Source organism: Narcine bancroftii, chromosome 2 (assembly GCF_036971445.1).
Source record: "Narcine bancroftii isolate sNarBan1 chromosome 2, sNarBan1.hap1, whole genome shotgun sequence".
Lineage (NCBI taxonomy): Eukaryota > Metazoa > Chordata > Chondrichthyes > Torpediniformes > Narcinidae > Narcine > Narcine bancroftii.
Genome location: NC_091470.1, coordinates 322,265,272 through 322,283,362, shown reverse-complemented (window position 1 = coordinate 322,283,362; position 18,091 = coordinate 322,265,272). Strand labels below are relative to the sequence as shown.

General features: G+C 40.2%; 2 protein-coding genes across 2 annotated transcripts in view; one reads left to right on the top strand and one right to left on the bottom strand.

The window, feature by feature from the left end:
- The window catches only part of cibar1 (CBY1 interacting BAR domain containing 1), a 53,303-nt gene that overhangs the window by 25,227 nt on the left and 9,985 nt on the right, over positions 1-18,091 (top strand). Inside the window, exons 5-7 of the mRNA XM_069921918.1 lie at positions 11,357-11,461; positions 16,765-16,878; positions 17,314-17,433. Of these exons, the coding sequence (XP_069778019.1) occupies positions 11,357-11,461; positions 16,765-16,878; positions 17,314-17,433 (339 nt within the window). The remainder of the gene's footprint in view (positions 1-11,356; positions 11,462-16,764; positions 16,879-17,313; positions 17,434-18,091) is intronic.
- The window catches only part of LOC138755605 (RNA-binding protein 12-like), a 56,145-nt gene continuing 47,513 nt past the window's right edge, over positions 9,460-18,091 (bottom strand). Inside the window, exons 7-8 of the transcript XR_011352412.1 lie at positions 17,703-17,787; positions 9,460-10,199 (exon numbers count right to left, since the gene is read on the bottom strand). The gene's annotated coding sequence lies outside the window, so the exon portion shown is untranslated. The remainder of the gene's footprint in view (positions 10,200-17,702; positions 17,788-18,091) is intronic.

The following is an 18,091-nucleotide window of genomic DNA, read 5'->3' as shown; positions in this document are numbered from 1 at the left end:
GACCTCGACTCAAAAATGTTGCTAGGAAACATTCAAAAAATATCTAAACAACATCGTGAAAGCTGCATTCAGAATTTTCTTGCAACCATGAAATACATTTTAAACCTTACAGCTATGTTAGAACATTTCACTGGGCAACTAAATATCCATGGTAATGTGGTTGACTCAAGTTGAAAAGATTTTAACAGAAATTTAAAATATCCATGAATTCAATGGATGTATGGTGAACTTTGATGCACTGTAGACTGGATATATTGGGAAATATTAGGCCTCCTTTTAATTGCACCTCCACATTTAAGTTTCTTATGTACAACATCACTAAGTCTTGAGAGTACTATTTATAATCAAAATTAACCACTTTAATTTCCAACTCCTCATGAATACAAATAATAGAGTAAATCCCAGAAATCTGGAACACCTGAGAATCTGGAATTTTTTAAAACTTTCAAACGTTTTGAATTTAGCGGATTTTTGATTTTACCATATATAGCATATGTATTTATATAAATCTATAATAATGGATCCTAAAATAGATTCACTTCTTAAATTTGAATTTTAAAAGTACTGCCCGAGAATCTGACAATCCAGACCAACCAAATCTTCCAGCAGAATGAATTTTTTGGCTTCTACTGTATCTATTAATTTTAGAATTTAAGAAGTATGAGGTAATGCATTTGAAGTGAGGTAAGAGGATAAATGGGAGGATATCAAGTGGTGTAAAACAATAAGGATTTTTGAATGTACATCTGCAGATCTTTATAGGTATCAGAGGAGGAAAATAAGGTGGGACTAGGCAAAAAAAATGGTTCGCCACAGACTAGAAGGGCTAAAGGGGCCTGTTTCTGTGCTGTAATGTTCTATGGTTCTAAAATGTCATATGGGATTTTTTTGTTGTTGTTGCACAGAATACAAGAGGAGGGATGTTTGGCCAGAATTGATACATTAGTTGAAGCTAAGTTTGAGTGCTGTACAGAAACAGTGATTGAATTGCAGAAAGTAAGTCAGGTAAAACTGAATGAACTAATGTTGTTTTGTTTAAAAAAGAGTTGGCTTGTCTATAAAAATTAAAAAGGGCATGGATGGAATAAACAGGAAAGACTTGTTTCATTTTGCAGAGAGGTTAAGTATCAAAGAGAAAAGATTTTTTTTTTAAATTGTAAATGCTGTAGAAATTAGGAAATGTCTCCAACATCATTTCCTATCCATAAAATATGTCCTTCATCTGGAAAATATCAGACTGAACAGTTTCTCATCCTCATCATACATTTCACATTAAAGTAAGTATTCAGAGATGGCAATCAAGATTCAATTTATTGTCATTGTAATAAAAGTATAATTTTACATGAAATTGTTTTTGCCTGCTGTAAGGCAGACAGATTTGCAATTGGCGGAAATTGCCTGAAGTGCCTCTTACAGTCAGAGAAAGAGAAACAGAAGCAAGAGTCTTCCCAGAGCAACTGAGTTTCTGTAGATTCGTTTCCAGTGCCTCTACAGCCACACAGAGCCCAGTCCAAACCATTTTCAACCCGAGGCTTCAGATCCGAACCTCCGATACTGTCAGGAACCCTTCAGCACCCCTTCACGTCCTAGTTCCAATACCTGGTACCCCTTCAACCAGTTTTGAGCCATTCTCCAGAAGTCTGCAGCGTGGTACAAGTCTCCCGATAGCAGTCTCCAGCAGCCCACAACCTCTGTGGGTTCCTTGCCTCAAGTCACCAGCAACCTGCAGCATGCGTGGGTCTTTCAGCCGCGGAGCCCCCTCACAGGTTCACTACCGTGGTCACCATCCTGTGGGTCGTCTCCTCTTCTTCTCCTCAGGTGGGGGATGGTCTCGCAGTTTTCTGGTGCCCTGAGCCAGTCCTCCGCTCCCCTGGAATCTGCAACCCCTCGTGGCTGATCCCAATCACAGGCACCACCATCTTGGACGCAGACATTGTGGTCGCGAGATTTTAAACAAAACTACCATTGGCTCCTTTAACAGGCCATTCAAAGCCTGTGCAAAGTTGTTGGCAGGTGACTGGGTCAGACGAAAAATTGATATGGGAAAAGAAGGAAGCATCTGTAAGATTTTGGAAATCTGTTTCAAACAAGCTACTTAAGGCTTGTAAGAATAAAGGAGAAAAGGGGGGAAAAAAACTAATGAGTGCAACAAGGTTTTATGAAATGACTACAGCAAGTAGGATTAAAATGAATCCTAAAACATTTTATAAGAATATTTGAAGCAAAGGGTAGCAATAAATGGAATAGGTCCCCTCAGAGACCAGAGGGTAAACTATGCACAAAGCCAGCAGATATGAATGAGATCTAAAATCAACACTTCTCATTGGTCTTCACCAGGTCTTCACTAGGTGTGGATACTGGAGAGTTAAGGGATAGTATATGCCACTATTCTGGGGCATATCTCATAGTAGTAGGGAAAAGCCTGAAATCTATATATCATTAAGCCTTTCATCAATGTTAGGGAAATTGTTAGAGAATATTCCGAAGGACTGGCCTTGTATTTAATTGAAAAGTAGGGAATGATTAGGAGTCAGCATGGTTTTGTAGAAGGGAGATTGTCTCACAAATCTGATCTGAGTTTTTTTGAGGAAAATTGCAACAGTAGATGTAGTATGGCTTATGGAGCTTGGGTTGCCGATGGATCAAATAGGAATATCTGCAGCTGCAGAGGCTGCAGGAGCACTGGAGGTGAATCCATGGACATGGTGTCTCTGAAGGGACTCTTTTTTAGGTGACACTAATGGTGACTTTGTCTGCCTTACGTAACATTAATGGCTCTTTCAGCCCATAAGTCCATGTTCCCCAAATACACTAATTAACTTGCGATCCCCATACATTTTAGAAGGGTAGGAGTAAACCAGAGCACCTGAAAGAAACCTACACAGACACATGGGGAGACCATACAAACTTCTGACAGAGAACAAAGGATTTAAACTTGGATCGCTAGCACTATAAGTGTTGCGCTAACTTCTACGCTAACCGTGCTGCTCTATAAGGTTAAAGTACAAAAGATCTGAGGCATGATGGCAAAAGGATCCAAAAGTGGTTGGGTAAGTAGTGGGTGGATGATTTTCTAACTGGAAATCTGTATAAGGTAGTGAATCACAAGATTGGGGCAAGAACCTTTATTTCTTATACAAATTATTTAGCTGAGAATGCAGGGGGTACAATTAGTAAGTTTGCACACAAGACGACAATTGGTGGAGTTATAGATGGTGGCTGTCTACCACAGCAACAGGTATCTTCACGGCAGATAGCATCTCACTGGCTCTACACAAAACCCTGGAATATCTAGACAGCAAAATGGCATACATCAGGATTTTCTTTATTGACTACATTTCAGCATTCAACACCATTATTCCCTCAAAACTTATCAAGAAACTCCAAGACCTGAACCTCAATACCCCATTGTGTAATTGGATCCTGAATTTCTCCCCTCCAGACACTAATCAGTATGGATTGGCAAGAACATCTCCTGAATCTTCATCAGCACCAGTGCACAACAGGGCTGGGTACTTAGCCTCCTGTTCTCCTCGGCTCAGTAAAACAAGTACACAATTTACAAATTTGCTGACGATACCACAGTAGGGTACTGAATAAAAAGAAAATCTACCTGGAACACTGTTGTGGGATTCAGTCTCCTATGCCTGATTTGATGATCAAAACAAGGAAGAGCCACTGTGCATCCCTATGTCCCCTGATGATCTTCTGCTCTCAGTATCTGAGGATGATGTGTGGGATGCCTTCAGGAGAGTGAATCCACAGAACACATCTGGTCCAGATGGAGTACCCAGATGAGGACTGAAAGCCTTTGCTGACCAACTTGCTAATGTACTCACAGATATCTTACTCCAGCAGGGCGAGGTACCCACCTGTTTCAAACAAGCCTCAATCATACCTGAGCCCAAGAAAACCTGCCTAAATAACTACAGAACAGTGGCACTCACATCCACAGTGATGAAGTATTTTGAGAGGCTGGTGAGGAAGCATATCAGAATCAGTTTATTGTCATGTATATGAAATTTGTTGTTTTGTTTGTAGTAGCCTGGTGTAGACAAGGTGTAAACTTATAATAAAATTACAATTATGTAAATACAAGATTTTTAAAAAGTAGTGCAAAAAAAGAGAAAAGATGAGGGAGTGTTCATAGGTTCATTGTCAGTTCAGAAATCTGATGGAGGGAGAGAAAGAAACTACTTGTAATGTTGAGTGTGTGTCTTCAGGCTCCTGTACTTCCTCCCTGATGGAAGCATAAACTGGGTGGTGAGGGTCATTAATGATAAATGTTGCTTTCCTGAGGCATCACCTCCTAAATATGTCATTAATATAGGGAAGACTAATGCCCATGATGGCTTTGGCTGAGTTTACAAACCTCTGTATCCTGTTCCTGTCCTGAACATTAGCTCATCCATACCAGACTGATGAAACCAGTTAGAATACTCTTCATGGTACACCTGTAGAAACTTGCAAGAGTCTCTGGTGACAGTCCCAATTGCCTCAAGCTCCTAATGGAATATAGTTGCTGGCATGCTTTCTTCATTATTGCATTGACATGATAGGTCTTCAGAGATGTTTCTTAACCTCTCCATTGCTGACCTCTCAGTGAAGACTAGTTTGTGTTCTCCTGGCTTCCCCTTCCTGAGGTCCACAATCAGTTCCTTTGTTTACTGACTTTCAGTGCAAGGTTGTTGTTGTGTTGACACCACTCAACCAGCTCATCTATCTCACTCCTCTACACTTCATATCAGCTCCTGACTGAGTGATAACATGGATCCATTCCAATTTTCCTATTGCAACAACAGGTCAATGGCAGATACCATCTTACTGACATCAACGAGAATTGGTAAAAATATCTCCTCCACAATCTTCATCAGAGCACCACAGGGCTTAGTCTTCTGCTCTACTCACTTTACACTTTACACCTATTGACTGGCTCATCAACACATTTGCTGATGATACCATGGTAGTGGGTTGTTTAAGGAAGGGGTGATGAGTCAGCAGACAAGAGGGAGATTGGAAACTTGACTGAATAGCGTAGAAACAACAACCTCTTAGTCAATGTCACCAAAACCAAGGAGCTCATTGTTGAGTTGGGCTAAACCAGAAATGTACGATCCAGTGCTCATTGGGGGATCAGAGGGGGAGGATGAGAAAATTTAAATTCCTGGGAGTCACTAGTATAGAGTTGAGATGCCATATTGCCCTGTATAAAAATTTTGGTTAGACTGAGTATTGTGTAAAGACCTGGTTGCCACACTCCAGGATAGATGAGGTAGCAATGGAGAGAGCACAGAACAGATCCAGCAGGGTGTTGCCTGGAATGAAGATCTATAGTTTGAGCCCTTCATCAAGGTCAAACTCCTAGAACACTTCCACCAGCGTTGTCTCCGCTGGTGGAGCGCTTTCATCCTTAACGTCAAAGTACTCGAGATGGCAGAGGTCGACAGCATCGAGTCCACGCTGCTGAAGATCCAGCTGCGCTGGGTGGGTCACATCTTCAGAATGGAGGACCATCGCCTTCCCAAGATCGTGTTATATGGCGAGCTCTCCACTGGCCACCGTGACAGAGGTGCACCAAAGAAAAGGTACAAGGACTGCCTAAAGAAATCTCTTGGTGCCTGCCACATTGACCACCGCCATTGGGCTGATATCGCCTCAAACCATGCATCTTGGCACCTCACAGTTTGGCGGGCAGCAACCTCCTTTGAAGAAGACCGCAGAGCCCACCTCACTGACAAAAGGCAAAGGAGGAAAAACCCAACACCCAACCCATCAATTTTCCCCTGCAGCCGCTGCAACCGTGTCTGCCTGTCCCGCATCGGGCTTGTCAGCCATAAACGAGCCTGCAGCTGACGTGGACATTTACCCCCTCCATAAATCTTCGTCTGCGAAGCCAAGCCAAAGAAGAAGATAAAGTACACTGTGTGACCTCCTGAGTTTCTCCAGCATTGTGTTTTTACTATAGGAAAGGTACCCACGGCAGTGGACCAGTGAGGAGCTCAGCGGCTGAAGGATCCACAAACGCTGCGGGCTCTTTGCTGGTGACACAGTCAGACTCTCATAGGCTACAGGAGACAGCTCATGGGACCAGGTATCGGAACCAGGATTTGAGAGGATGCTAGGGGCAAGGAGGGCTCCCAAAGGGCCTTGGGCCTGAAATCTTCCTGATCATATCGAAGGTTTGGATCTGGAGTTCAGTTGACCAATGGATTGAACAGGAGGCTGTGGGAGTGCTGGAGGTAAATCCATGCACACTCAGTGTCTCTGAAAGGATTTCTTTTGCTTGTCTTTCTGCTATTGTCAGGCTGCTGGGCAATGCTAATGGTGACTCTTCCTTAAGGCAGGCAAAAGTGAAGTTCATGTACATAACATTTTTTTGTATGACAATAAAAGGAATCTTGATATTTAAAAGACATTTTGACAAGTACTTCAATAGGAAAGGCATAGACCTAATAAAAGCAAATGGGATTAGATCAGATATTATTTATTATCATATAATATTACATAAAATTGTTTTTATATACCATTAACATTGACCAGTGCCCCTTAAAGTGAAAGAGAAAGTAAGAGAGTCCCACCAAATTCACTGAGTTTCCATGGATTTGTCCCCAGCACTCTTGTAGTCTCCGCAGCCTCACAAGACACAGTTCAGTTCAAACCCTCGACAACCTAAGCTCAGAACCAAACCTCCACATGTTGAGGAAGCTTTCAGGGTTTAGGGCTCTTCAGGAGCCCTCTTTGCTCTCAGCATCCTCTCGAATCCCAGCCCTGACAACTGTCTCCCATGAACTAGCCTCTAGCAGCCCGCCACCTGGTGCATGTCCCTCGGCCTCAAGCCGCCAATAGCTCGCTGCCTGTGTGTATCCTTCACTCGCAGAGCTTCTCGCTGGTCTGTCCTTCAGGTTGTCTCCAATGCTTCTCCTTCTCAACAGAGGGTGTTTTCCCAGTTACTAGTGCCCTGTGCCAGTCCGCTGCTCCCCCAGAGTATACAAGCCCTTGAGGCCACTGCCATCTTGAGCCCAAATCCTGTGGTCACAAGATTTTAAAACCTTCCTGGGCCTTTATATGAGGGTGACATTTTGGTGCCATCATTTTTCAAGATGGTGACAGCACTCAAACTACTCACCCGTGCTTTCCAGAGTCACCGCTGCTCACTTCCCCCTCTCTCTTCAGCCGCTCTCTCCCGCCACTCTCTTTTTCTCTCCCTCCTGTCGCGTGGCGTCTCCCACAGTGCTTTGAGGGGAGCGCTGGGCCTCGATGATCAGGCTTTGTTCGATGTCCACAGCTTTCTGAACAGATTGAATGAGGCGTGGTGGTGGGTAGCAGTGATCGAGTGGCTAAAGCTGCTTGCTCACTGCCACCACCTCTGTGCCTCATTCAATTTGCTCAGTCGCCGCTCGCTCGCGCTCTCCCTCTCGCCGCTCGCTCGCGCTCTCCCTCTCGCCGCTCGCTCGCGCTCTCCCTCTCGCCGCTCGCTCGCGCTCTCCCTCTCGCCGCTCGCTCGCGCTCTCCCAGTGCTTTGAGAGGAACACTGGGCCTCGATTATCAGGCTGGTCCAACAAAGCCTGATCAAGGGAGAGAGCAAGTGATGAGAAGGGAGGGAATAAGCAACGGGACCTCTGAGCAAAATACACTAAAACAATTTTTTCCTGAAATCTCACGCTAAAAATGGGGGGGGGGGGGGGAGGGGAGAGGGGCACTATATGCCATCAAATACAGTAATCATTGTCAGCTCCTTTAATAGGCCGTTTAAAGCCTGTAGGACCCCTCAGGGGAGCACTGTGTCTCCACTTCCTGTTCTCCCCAGTCTGCTGCAGTTACAGCAGCTCTTACAAATTTCAATTTGGCATCACAGCATGAGCAGGATAGTCTGTGAGGCCTATTTTTGTGCTGTACAATTTTGATTCTTTAAAAGAGAAAATGCTGGAAACATGCAATGGGTCTGGCAGCATCAGTGAGAAAAATAGAGAGTTAACATTTCAATTGAAGTCCCTTATTCAGAATTTGGAAAAAAAAACATAATTTTAAGTTGTAAGAGGAGGAGGGAGAGATTAATAGAAACACAAAATAATGTATAGACTATGAAATAGAAAGGACTGGGAAGTGCCCAGCATTTCTGGTGGCACTCATGGAGAGAGAAAAACAATTGATAGCTCAGGATCACTCCTGTAGCAATGCAAAGCTGACATCCTGAAAGTACCAGTCTTTATCTTGAGATTTAGTATTGCCATTAAATTCCTGGTAGATCTTTCATCTTCTCTTCACAATGAAGTGAGCACAATGAAAATATTGCTTCTGATATCCTAACTCACATTAGGTCCAATTTACCCCTTAGCACTCAGTTGAGCAACATGCCATTCATAATTTTGATCCTGTTCCTTCATGGACTTCTCACATATTTGTTACATACTTCAGCTGTACAACATTCAGATCTTTCTATTCCAGTTACAGTAGCCGGATCATTGGTGCCACACCTTCAATCTGTGCACTAAAACATTGGAACTTCTTTCTTGAATCCCTCTGCCATCTCCATTTCTTTATGGTTGCTCTTTAGACCCAGCCCCAATTGTTTTTGTCATGTTCAATGGGAAGAATGTTAGTTTCATTATCAATAGGTTAGCTAGTACATTTAAAATTCACTTGTGTAATCACAGGCAAAATAGCTGGCAACAATGACCATGAAACAAGCAATCTGTCATTAAAAATTGCAGCTTGGTAATAAGCTTAATAGCCTGAATATGCACAAGGGGAGACTGCCTAGGAACACCAGGTGCTGTAGGTTTCTGTGAGGGGCGCTGGAGAAAAAGGCGGCTCTCTGTCTGTCTTGCAGTAGACAAAAGTCAAAGAATTTCATGCATGTTACATTCTAAATGCAGTATTACGTGACACTAAAGGAAACTTTACCTCTAATCAATCGAGATAGAAATTTGCAACTAGTGCTATCCCATATCATGGCTTATTAGGTATCACTGCCTCTAATAACACTTTGAGAGTGCCTTGGCCACAAGGATTGCAGCAGTTCCACGAGGGTGCCCAGCACCATTTTCAATTTAGCATTTAGAGATGGACATTAAATGCTGGACTTGCCAATGACATCTACATCCCAAGAGAAAAAAAATCTTGAGGCATAAAATCAAATGTTTAATAATTTTGTGAAGTGAGTTTAAATGTTTTAATGGCATATATTAAATACAAATTAATATTGACGTTTTGGTTCTGGATATATAAACCTGATTCACTTTTCAGGACTTTCTCCCTCCAGATACTCTCATTTAACCTTTTGAAACTCATGGATGAGGCTAAAATCTGTGGTACACAACTTTGTTTCATTTGATTTTGTAGTGACATCCAAGCCACAGCCAGTCAGAATTGTTTGCACTCCTTAATGGTGGAATTCTTCTAATTAGGAATCCCACTGGCAACATGATACATAAAAACATATTGACCTAGGAAAACGGGTTGTGGTTGCAGGTGTATTTATTGAATAAGTGCCAATCCACTGGATCTTAATTTTATGGAGGTAAATATAATACTGATGTCTTCAAAAGAAGTTACTAAAAAATTTGGATCCTTGACAATCAAACAGACACAGGTTATGATTGAATTTCAACTACAATTCCTGTGGAATGTTATTTGTAAAGCAGAGAAATTATAACAACCTTAAAATGTATGAACAATGTTATGCCAATAGCAGCATGGATTCTTATTGGAAGAAATCTATTATGTAAAGCACAGAAGAAATGAACAGTACAGTGAACTGGAACATTATCTTATTTTAAGTCCAAAACCTCTCAGGCCATAGCAAAGATACAAGATGCATCTTCTCATGTTAAATATTGGGCCATACTTTCTGATGGCCTGTCAGCAGTTAAATTCCCACATCAATCCAAAGATTGTTTTACAAAGTAAAAGTTAGTACAGTAAAACTCCTAGCATCCAGTACCTATGGGGATTGGTAGATACCAGATAAGTGTGTTTTCTGGTTGCTTGGGACTTACTCTTACAATGCCTAACTAATACACCAGCATTATGAATAAACATTTTAAAAGATGAAAGACAAAAATACTACACTGTACTTAAACTGAACAAACTTCACTTGCATGAATAGATAAACCTTAAAGCATTTATTTTCAGTCACACCCTTTGAAAACATTTAACCATCGCTGTATCTGCAGGTTCTTCCCCCTCCACAGAACTGTCTGAAAGACAAACAATAACATTATAGATGATTACTCCCCCCTCTCCCCCCCCCCCAAGTTTACTGATAAAGCCTCTCATTGGGGTGACTTCACCCCAACAGCTAGCGGCATCAACCAACTCTACATCCTAGGCGATGCCATTTTATTGAAACATAATTTTATTCAAACTTTATTCAAGCAGCTGCTACAAACTAAATACGACTAAGGAACTCCACTGGCGGAATATTTGCTACCATCATCACCAAAGGTTTATGTGTTACTTGAGTGAACATTTACTTTTACAATTTCAAACATGTATTTTTTACCTATTATTTTATCTTATTTATTTTACATTTTTTAAAATTTATTTTCCTCAATTTTTTTTGGCCAGTTGCTTGAATTCCGAATACCATGAATTTTACTGCATTGAGAATGGATCTTAAAATCATGTGATTTGTGCTATAAGCATTAATGGTCTTTCCCCTTGAAGACGTATTGTTTATCAGATTGTTAAACTGATACCATGTTGCAAAGCCAATGCACCATTCGCATATTTCCCTCAATGCCTTTTAGGCAGTGATACAGTAGGGCAATCAATCATTCAACTAATAGAAAGAAAGAATTTTGGGGGGCGGTGGAGGGGGGGGGGGGTACAACTGGGAATGTTACAAATTTATGGTATCAATTTTGGAATACACAGCTTCATATTATATATGAAGCCAAATTGGCAAATCATTGCCAATTTGGACAAGAACAGGTCCTTGCAGTGTATTTCTACATTGCTGATCACTTTCCTTTAGTTCAGATATTGACTGAATGCTGGTAATAAACTAATACCAAAAGAACACAGAGGGTTCAGAATGCAAAAAGTTGAATTATTTGGACTACATTTCATAATTTTGCTCTTTATTGATGTAAATTCTAATAGTTGTTATTTGTACTGTAATTTTAGAATCTTTGTGAAAATATTCCAATTCTATTGCTTTCCTGCACTACCTGAGTCATTTATATATATATTCTCATTCTTTCCAAAAGAACTATTTACTAAGATATCATTACCCGCTATTAGAGTTCCAACCCATTGTTAGTAAAGTCTCTCTACAATCTGATCAAATTAAATACTTTGTGCAATACTACTATTTGATCGACCAAAATAATGAAGTGCTTTTCTGTGCCAGGCTGAGAATGAATTACAGAGGGTTACAATGGATGCCACCCGCATTTCCCGACAACTGGAAGAAACTATTGATGATTTTCAAGAAGAAAAAATGAAGGATATTAAGGTAGAATGTAAAAAGAATTCTTGCTCATTACTCATCCTATACTAGGAATGACTTAAATTGTTATTGGGAAAATCTTGGAACACTGTCTCTCAGAAAATGAAGTCATGATTAATAACTGATAATCAAGTCCTCAACCTAGATTGTATACCTAAAATGGATGAGAGGGGGGGGGGGGGTGGGGGGGTGGCTTGGGAGGAGGGAGGGGGAGGGAGAAAAAGTCACTGTAAATGTGTGGAAAAGAAAAAGTGTATATCATGGCTATTGTGATTTATGGTGTGAAAAATAAAAAATTTAAAAAAAAAAAAAACCAACACATATTATGTCCTTCTCTTGGTAGGTGTTTCTTTGCAAGTGCAGCAAAACTTGGATTGTTTGTTATCCAAGTATTTGGAAAACAAGTGGTTTGGCTCACAAGACGCTGACTCCTGTGCTCCTGTTTCACACAAGGGCCTCTGATTTCCTTGGTACTCCTGTACCACCTTAGAAAGAGGCTAGTCGAAAGAGAGTTTTGGAACAAGATTTAGTTTCTCACACTCCCTGCCTCTGTTTCCCTTGAAACTTAGCAGGTTTGCTGCAAAATTCAGATGCTTAATACCCGAAAAACCATACAACAATTACAGCACTGAAACAGGCCAGTTCAGCCCATGCCAAACATCTTCTCCCATCTAGTCCCATTGACGCGCACCCAGCCCATAACCCTCCATACCTCTCTCATCCATATACCTATCCAACTTTTTCTTAAATATTAAAATCTAACCCACCTCTACTACTTCGGCCAGAAGCTCATTCCACACCCCCACCACCCTCTAAGTGAAGAAATTCGCCCCTCATGTTTCCCTTAAACTTTTCCCCTTTCAATCTCAATCCATGCCCTTTTGTTTGAATCTCCCACTCTCTCAATGGAAAAAGCCTGTCCACATTGACTCTATCTGTTCCCTCAATTTTAAATACCTCTATCAAATCAGCCCTTGATCTTCTACGCTCCAAGGAATAAAGTCCTAGCCTGTTTAATTCAAACCCAGGCAACATTCTTGTCAATCTTCTCTGCACTCTCTATTTTGTTGATATCCTTCCTAAAATTCGGCAACCAAAACTACACACATTATTCCAAATTTGGCCTCACCAATGCCTTATACAACTTCAATATGACATCCCAACTCCTGTATTCAATACTCTGTTTTATGAAAGCCAACATACCAAATGCTTCCTTCACCACCCTATCTACATTTGATTCAACTTTCAGGGAATTATGTACCAGAATTCCTAAATCCCTTTGTTCTACTGCACTCTTCAATTGTCGACCATTTAGCATTTATGACCTTTGCTGATGAGTCCTACCAAAATGTAGCACCTCACATTTATCAGTATTAAACTCCATCTGCCATCTTTTAGCCCACTCTTCTAACTGTCCTATATCCCACTACAAGCTTTGATAACCTTCTTCATTGCCTATGACACCACCAATCCTTATATCATCTGCATACTTACTAATCCAATTTACCACCCTATCATCTAGATCATTAATAAATATGACAAACAACAATGGACCCAGTACTGATCCCTGAGGCACTCCACTAGTCTCAAATTTGACAAACATTTTTCCACCACTACTCTCTGGCATCTCCCATCCAACCATAGTTGAATCCATTTCACTACTTCAATATTAATACCTAATGCTTGAACCTTTCTAACTAATCTCTTATGTGGAATCTTATCAAAGACCTTACTAAAGTCCATATAGACAACATCCACAGCCTTCCCCTCATCAACCTTCTTAGTGAGCTCCTCAAAAAACTCTTAAGATTTGTTAAACATGATCTACCACGTACAAAACCCTGTTGACTACTCCTAATTAATCCCTGTCTTTCCAAATAATCGCATATACCATCTCTAAGAACACTCTCCATTAATTTATCCACTACTGACATCAGACTCACAGGCCTATAATTACCAGGTTTATTTTTGGAGCTTTTTTTAAAACAGCAGAACAACATGAGCTAACCTCCAATCTTCCGGCACCTTCCCCATGGCCAGTGACATTTTAAATATTTCTGTCAGGGTCCCCACTATTTGTACACTAACCTTCCTCAGGGACCTTGGGAATATCTTGTCAGGACCCGGAGATTTATCCACCTTTATTCTCTTTAAAATAACCAATACTACTTCCTCATTAATCTGTATATTATCCATGACCTCACTACCAGATTTCCTTACTTCACCCAGCTCAATATTCCTTTCCTTAGTGAATACTGAAGAAAAAAAAAATCATTTACTATTTCCCTCATCTCTTCTGAATTCTGACATAGCCTACTCCTCTGATCTTTAAGGAGCCCAAATTTATCCCTCACTTTTCTTTTATTTTTAATGTGCCTATAGAAGCCCTTTGGATTTATTTTTACCTTGCCTGCCAAAGCAGCCTCATTTCTCCTTATATTCTTCAAGCACCTCATCTATTCCCTGCTGTCTATACCTGTTGCACACTTCCCTCTTCCTCCAAACCAAATTCCCAATATCCTTTGAAAACCAAGGCTCCCTATATTTTCTAACCTCCTTTAATCTTCACAGAGAATACCAACTTTGTATTCCCAAATTTCCCCTTTGAATATCCTCCATTTATCTACACCCTCTAAATCTTTTCCACACCCTCTAAATCCACACCCTCTAAATCTTTTCATATCTCCTCAAAATTTGCCTTATTCCAATCAAGAATCTGAACTTCAGGCCCTACTCTATCCTTCTCCATTATTAACCTAAAATTAATAGTATTATGATCACTAGACCCAAAGTGTTCCCCAATACTATCACCTGACCTATCTCGATCCTGACCTTGGGTGCTGTCTGTATGAAGTTTGCATGTGCACTTAAAGAGTGTTAAGAATTTTTTTTAAAGTAATAATGGGAATAACAGACCAGAAAACCTGTTCATCTTTTCCAAGTATGCCAGATTAATGGAGTTTACCAGTCAATGCCAGGAATGACTACAACTAAAGGTGAACACATTGAGCTGCACTACACCTCTGCCGAAACCTTCCAAATTCTTTTTTTTTTAAATTTTCATATTTTCTTACAATTTGGGAATCTATTTGCCCAATCCCATCTACGTCATTCCTCGGAGCATTCCCATCAGTCTCATTCCCCTACATGTCTCTGGAGCCTATTCTCCCTTACATGTCCCATTAACCACTGCCTCCCACCAACACTGGGAGTAAATTATAACAGCCATTTAATTTACCCAACATTAGTTTTTTTGGGGGACTGGGGTGGGGGAACGTGGAAGAAAATTCATGCAGACACAGAAAGAATGTATAGATAGTGAAGGGTTCAAATCTGGGTCGCTGGCAATGCAAGAGTGTTGTGCTAACTGCTACACTACCCATGCCACTGAAATATTTATCCAATATAAATCTTTTTGGTGCACACTCTCCCCAAGTACAGATTTGTCCCAGAAAAGTCACTGTAAACAAGCACGTTCCAAAGAAGTGAGGGGTAGTTGATTGATTGGTCACATGCCTGTATTTGGGAGGTGTGGGCTCATGGGGTGGAAGGGCCTGTTAGCGTGCAGAATCCCTAAATTAAATGTAAAACATTAAAAATTAAATAATGATTATGGCTGATCTATTAAATCTACATAAGCCCCATATCTTGTGATGCCCTTAAAATTAAACAAAAGTTCAGTTAGTTGTCTTGAATACGACTTAAGATCTCAAAAAATTAGTATCGTTTGAGTACAGAGATTTCTTCTCATCCTTATCTTCATTGGCTGATCCTTTATTTTCAGGCACTGCACCTTGGTTCTAGTTTTTGCATATTTCAGTGAGATTATTTCTCATTACTGTAAACATCAGGGAGCATCTCCTCAGGCACAAACCTCTTCTTGGGTATCAATCTGGTGAACTTTGCTACATTCCTTAACTATATTTTTCCCATTGTTGAAAGTCCAGAGCAATCAATATTTCGAGATGCATTATCACCAGAGCTCTGTAACTGGAGCAAGATTTCTCTACTCCTGCACCTAAATGACCCGCTTACTACTATTGTCCATTTGCAGTCTTTAATTTAACCTCAGAGGAACTCTACCAATCACTGTCTTGCAACCCTAAATGGCCCACTTATTACTATTCTCCATTTGCAGTCTTTAATTCATGCCAGAATATTATTTCTGTTCTTATGTGCTCTAATTTATTTCAGTAATCTTGTTTCAAAGACATTCTTAAAGTCCATACCAACTAGACTGTTCTTTCTTATTTTGTGAGTTACACGCTTGAGACAAATAGAAATTTCACATTACTTTCACAAATCTATATAGATGTTAGATTTATTTATTGTCAGAGTACATACATGACATCATATTAAATCTGAGATTCTTTTTCTGCGAGCGAGGCAGAATTACCACTTATTGCATTCATATAATGCAAAAAAAAACTGTACATAGCATATAAATGAAAACAAATAAAGAACTGTAAACAGAGAACGAATGTAAACAAGCCAACTGTGCAGTAGAGAGAGAATTTTTTTTTAAATCAATAAAGTGCAAAAGTAAGAGCCCTTAAATAAAGTCCCTGATTGAGTATGTCAGTGAGGAGTTTGATGGTGAAGAAGTAGCAGCTGTTCCTGAACCTAGTGATGCAAGTCTTGTGGCACCTCTACCTCCTTTCTGATGGTAGAAGCGAAAACAGAGCATGCGCTGGGTGGTGTGGAACCTTGGTAATTGCTGCAGCTCTCCAACAGCAGCATTCCCTATAGGTTTTCTCAATGGTTGGGAGGGCTTTGCCTGTGAAATCCTGGGCTTGGTTCACTACCTTTCGGAGGGCTTTACACCCAGAGTATATAATGTAGCTGGTCACCACACTTTTCACCACACATCTGTAGAAATTTGCCACGGCTTCTGATGACATACCAATCCTCCACAAACTCTTAGGAAGTAGAGGCTGACCTACCCTGTTACTATTTTCTAAATACCATGTTACCACTTATTAAAAAAAAATAGATTCCAGCATTCTTCTGCTGCTCATAGTTTATTATTCCCTCTTACCCGTTTCCCTGCTTTCTTTAATAATGGATTGATAGAAGATAACAAAGAGCTTATTTTTTTTCAAAATTGTATAAATTGGAATTATTTCTAAAACTCATCATAATGAAATTACATTTAATCTTGCACTCCAAAATTTGTGTTAAGTGTTTTGGATATGGTATGCCAAAAATGTAGAAGTGTTAATGGGATAATGATAAGATTCTATTGTTTCATCATCTGGCAATTTGTTCTCATGCATTAAACTAAATTTATGTTGTGTTACTTGAAATAGAAGATCTTTGGAGACTTTATTACAATTGAGATGGCATTCCATGCAAAAGCTCTGGAAGTATATAGCAATGCATATCGGCATGTACAGAATATCGATGAAGAGGCAGATATGGAGGTAAGATGTGTTTTTGAAATGGAACTGTCTTGAAGGGAGTGACCACCACCATAATTTTCAATTTAGAAACAAAATATGGTAAGCAAATAGCTTCCCTAAGACTTTTTGTTAAATTAATTTGTGATTTTTGAATATACATCAGACATACTAATTTTATTTTAACATTTGGACACAAGGACAGCTTCTTTTCTTCCCTGCTGCCATCAGATTTCTGAATAATCAATGAACCAAAGACACTGCCTTACTTTACATGCTCTATTTTTGTTTTTAATTATTGTTTTAAGATGGTTTATAATATGAACATTTGCACTGTGTGATGCTGCCTCAAGATACAAAATTTTGTGACTTGTTCATGACAATAAGTTCTGATGGTAGCAGCAAAAATGTACATAATCTGTGTGTTTTCCATAAAACATTAATGGACTGTTTTGGTAGATTTTCAGAAACACTCTTCATTTACAAGACAATCAAGCACGTCTAAGCATAGTGTCTGCGAATTCTGCAAACACAATGAATGGGACAAATTCAGCATTAGTTATGTCAGGATCTTCCAAGGTAGGAGAGAGGCACCTATTTTACATTTATGTTCAAAGTTAATAAAAATAATGCAACAAAATGTTAAACCATTATAATCTTGGATTTATATCTTCTCTTCATATATATTTGAAAGATAAGCCATTACATACTTTATTGGGTTAAAATATTGGAAGCATGGTGCCCATGAAGAGTTGGTAACCTGCCTAAATGACTACTAACAATTGGTGCTCACATCCACAGTGATGAGGTGTTTTGAAAGGCTGGTGTTTTGGAACATCAGCTCCTACCTGAGTGCTGATATGGATCCATTCCAATTTGCCTACTGCAACAACAGTTGCCATCTCATTGGCTCTACACAAGATCCTGGAACACCTAGACAGCAAAGATGGTTACATCACAGTGGTTTTTATTGACTACAGTTTTACATTCAACACAATCATCCCTTCAAAACTGATCAGCAAACTCCAAGACCTGGGCCTCAATACCCCACTGTCTAATTGGATCACAGATTTCCTTGCCTCCAGATGGTAATCAGTCCGAATTGGCAAGAACATCTCCTCCACAATTTCCATTAGCACCACAGCAGCACAGGGCTGCATACTTAGCCTCCTGCTGTACTCGCTTTATAGCTTTGACTGTGGGGCTCAGTACGACAACGAGACCATTTACAAATTTG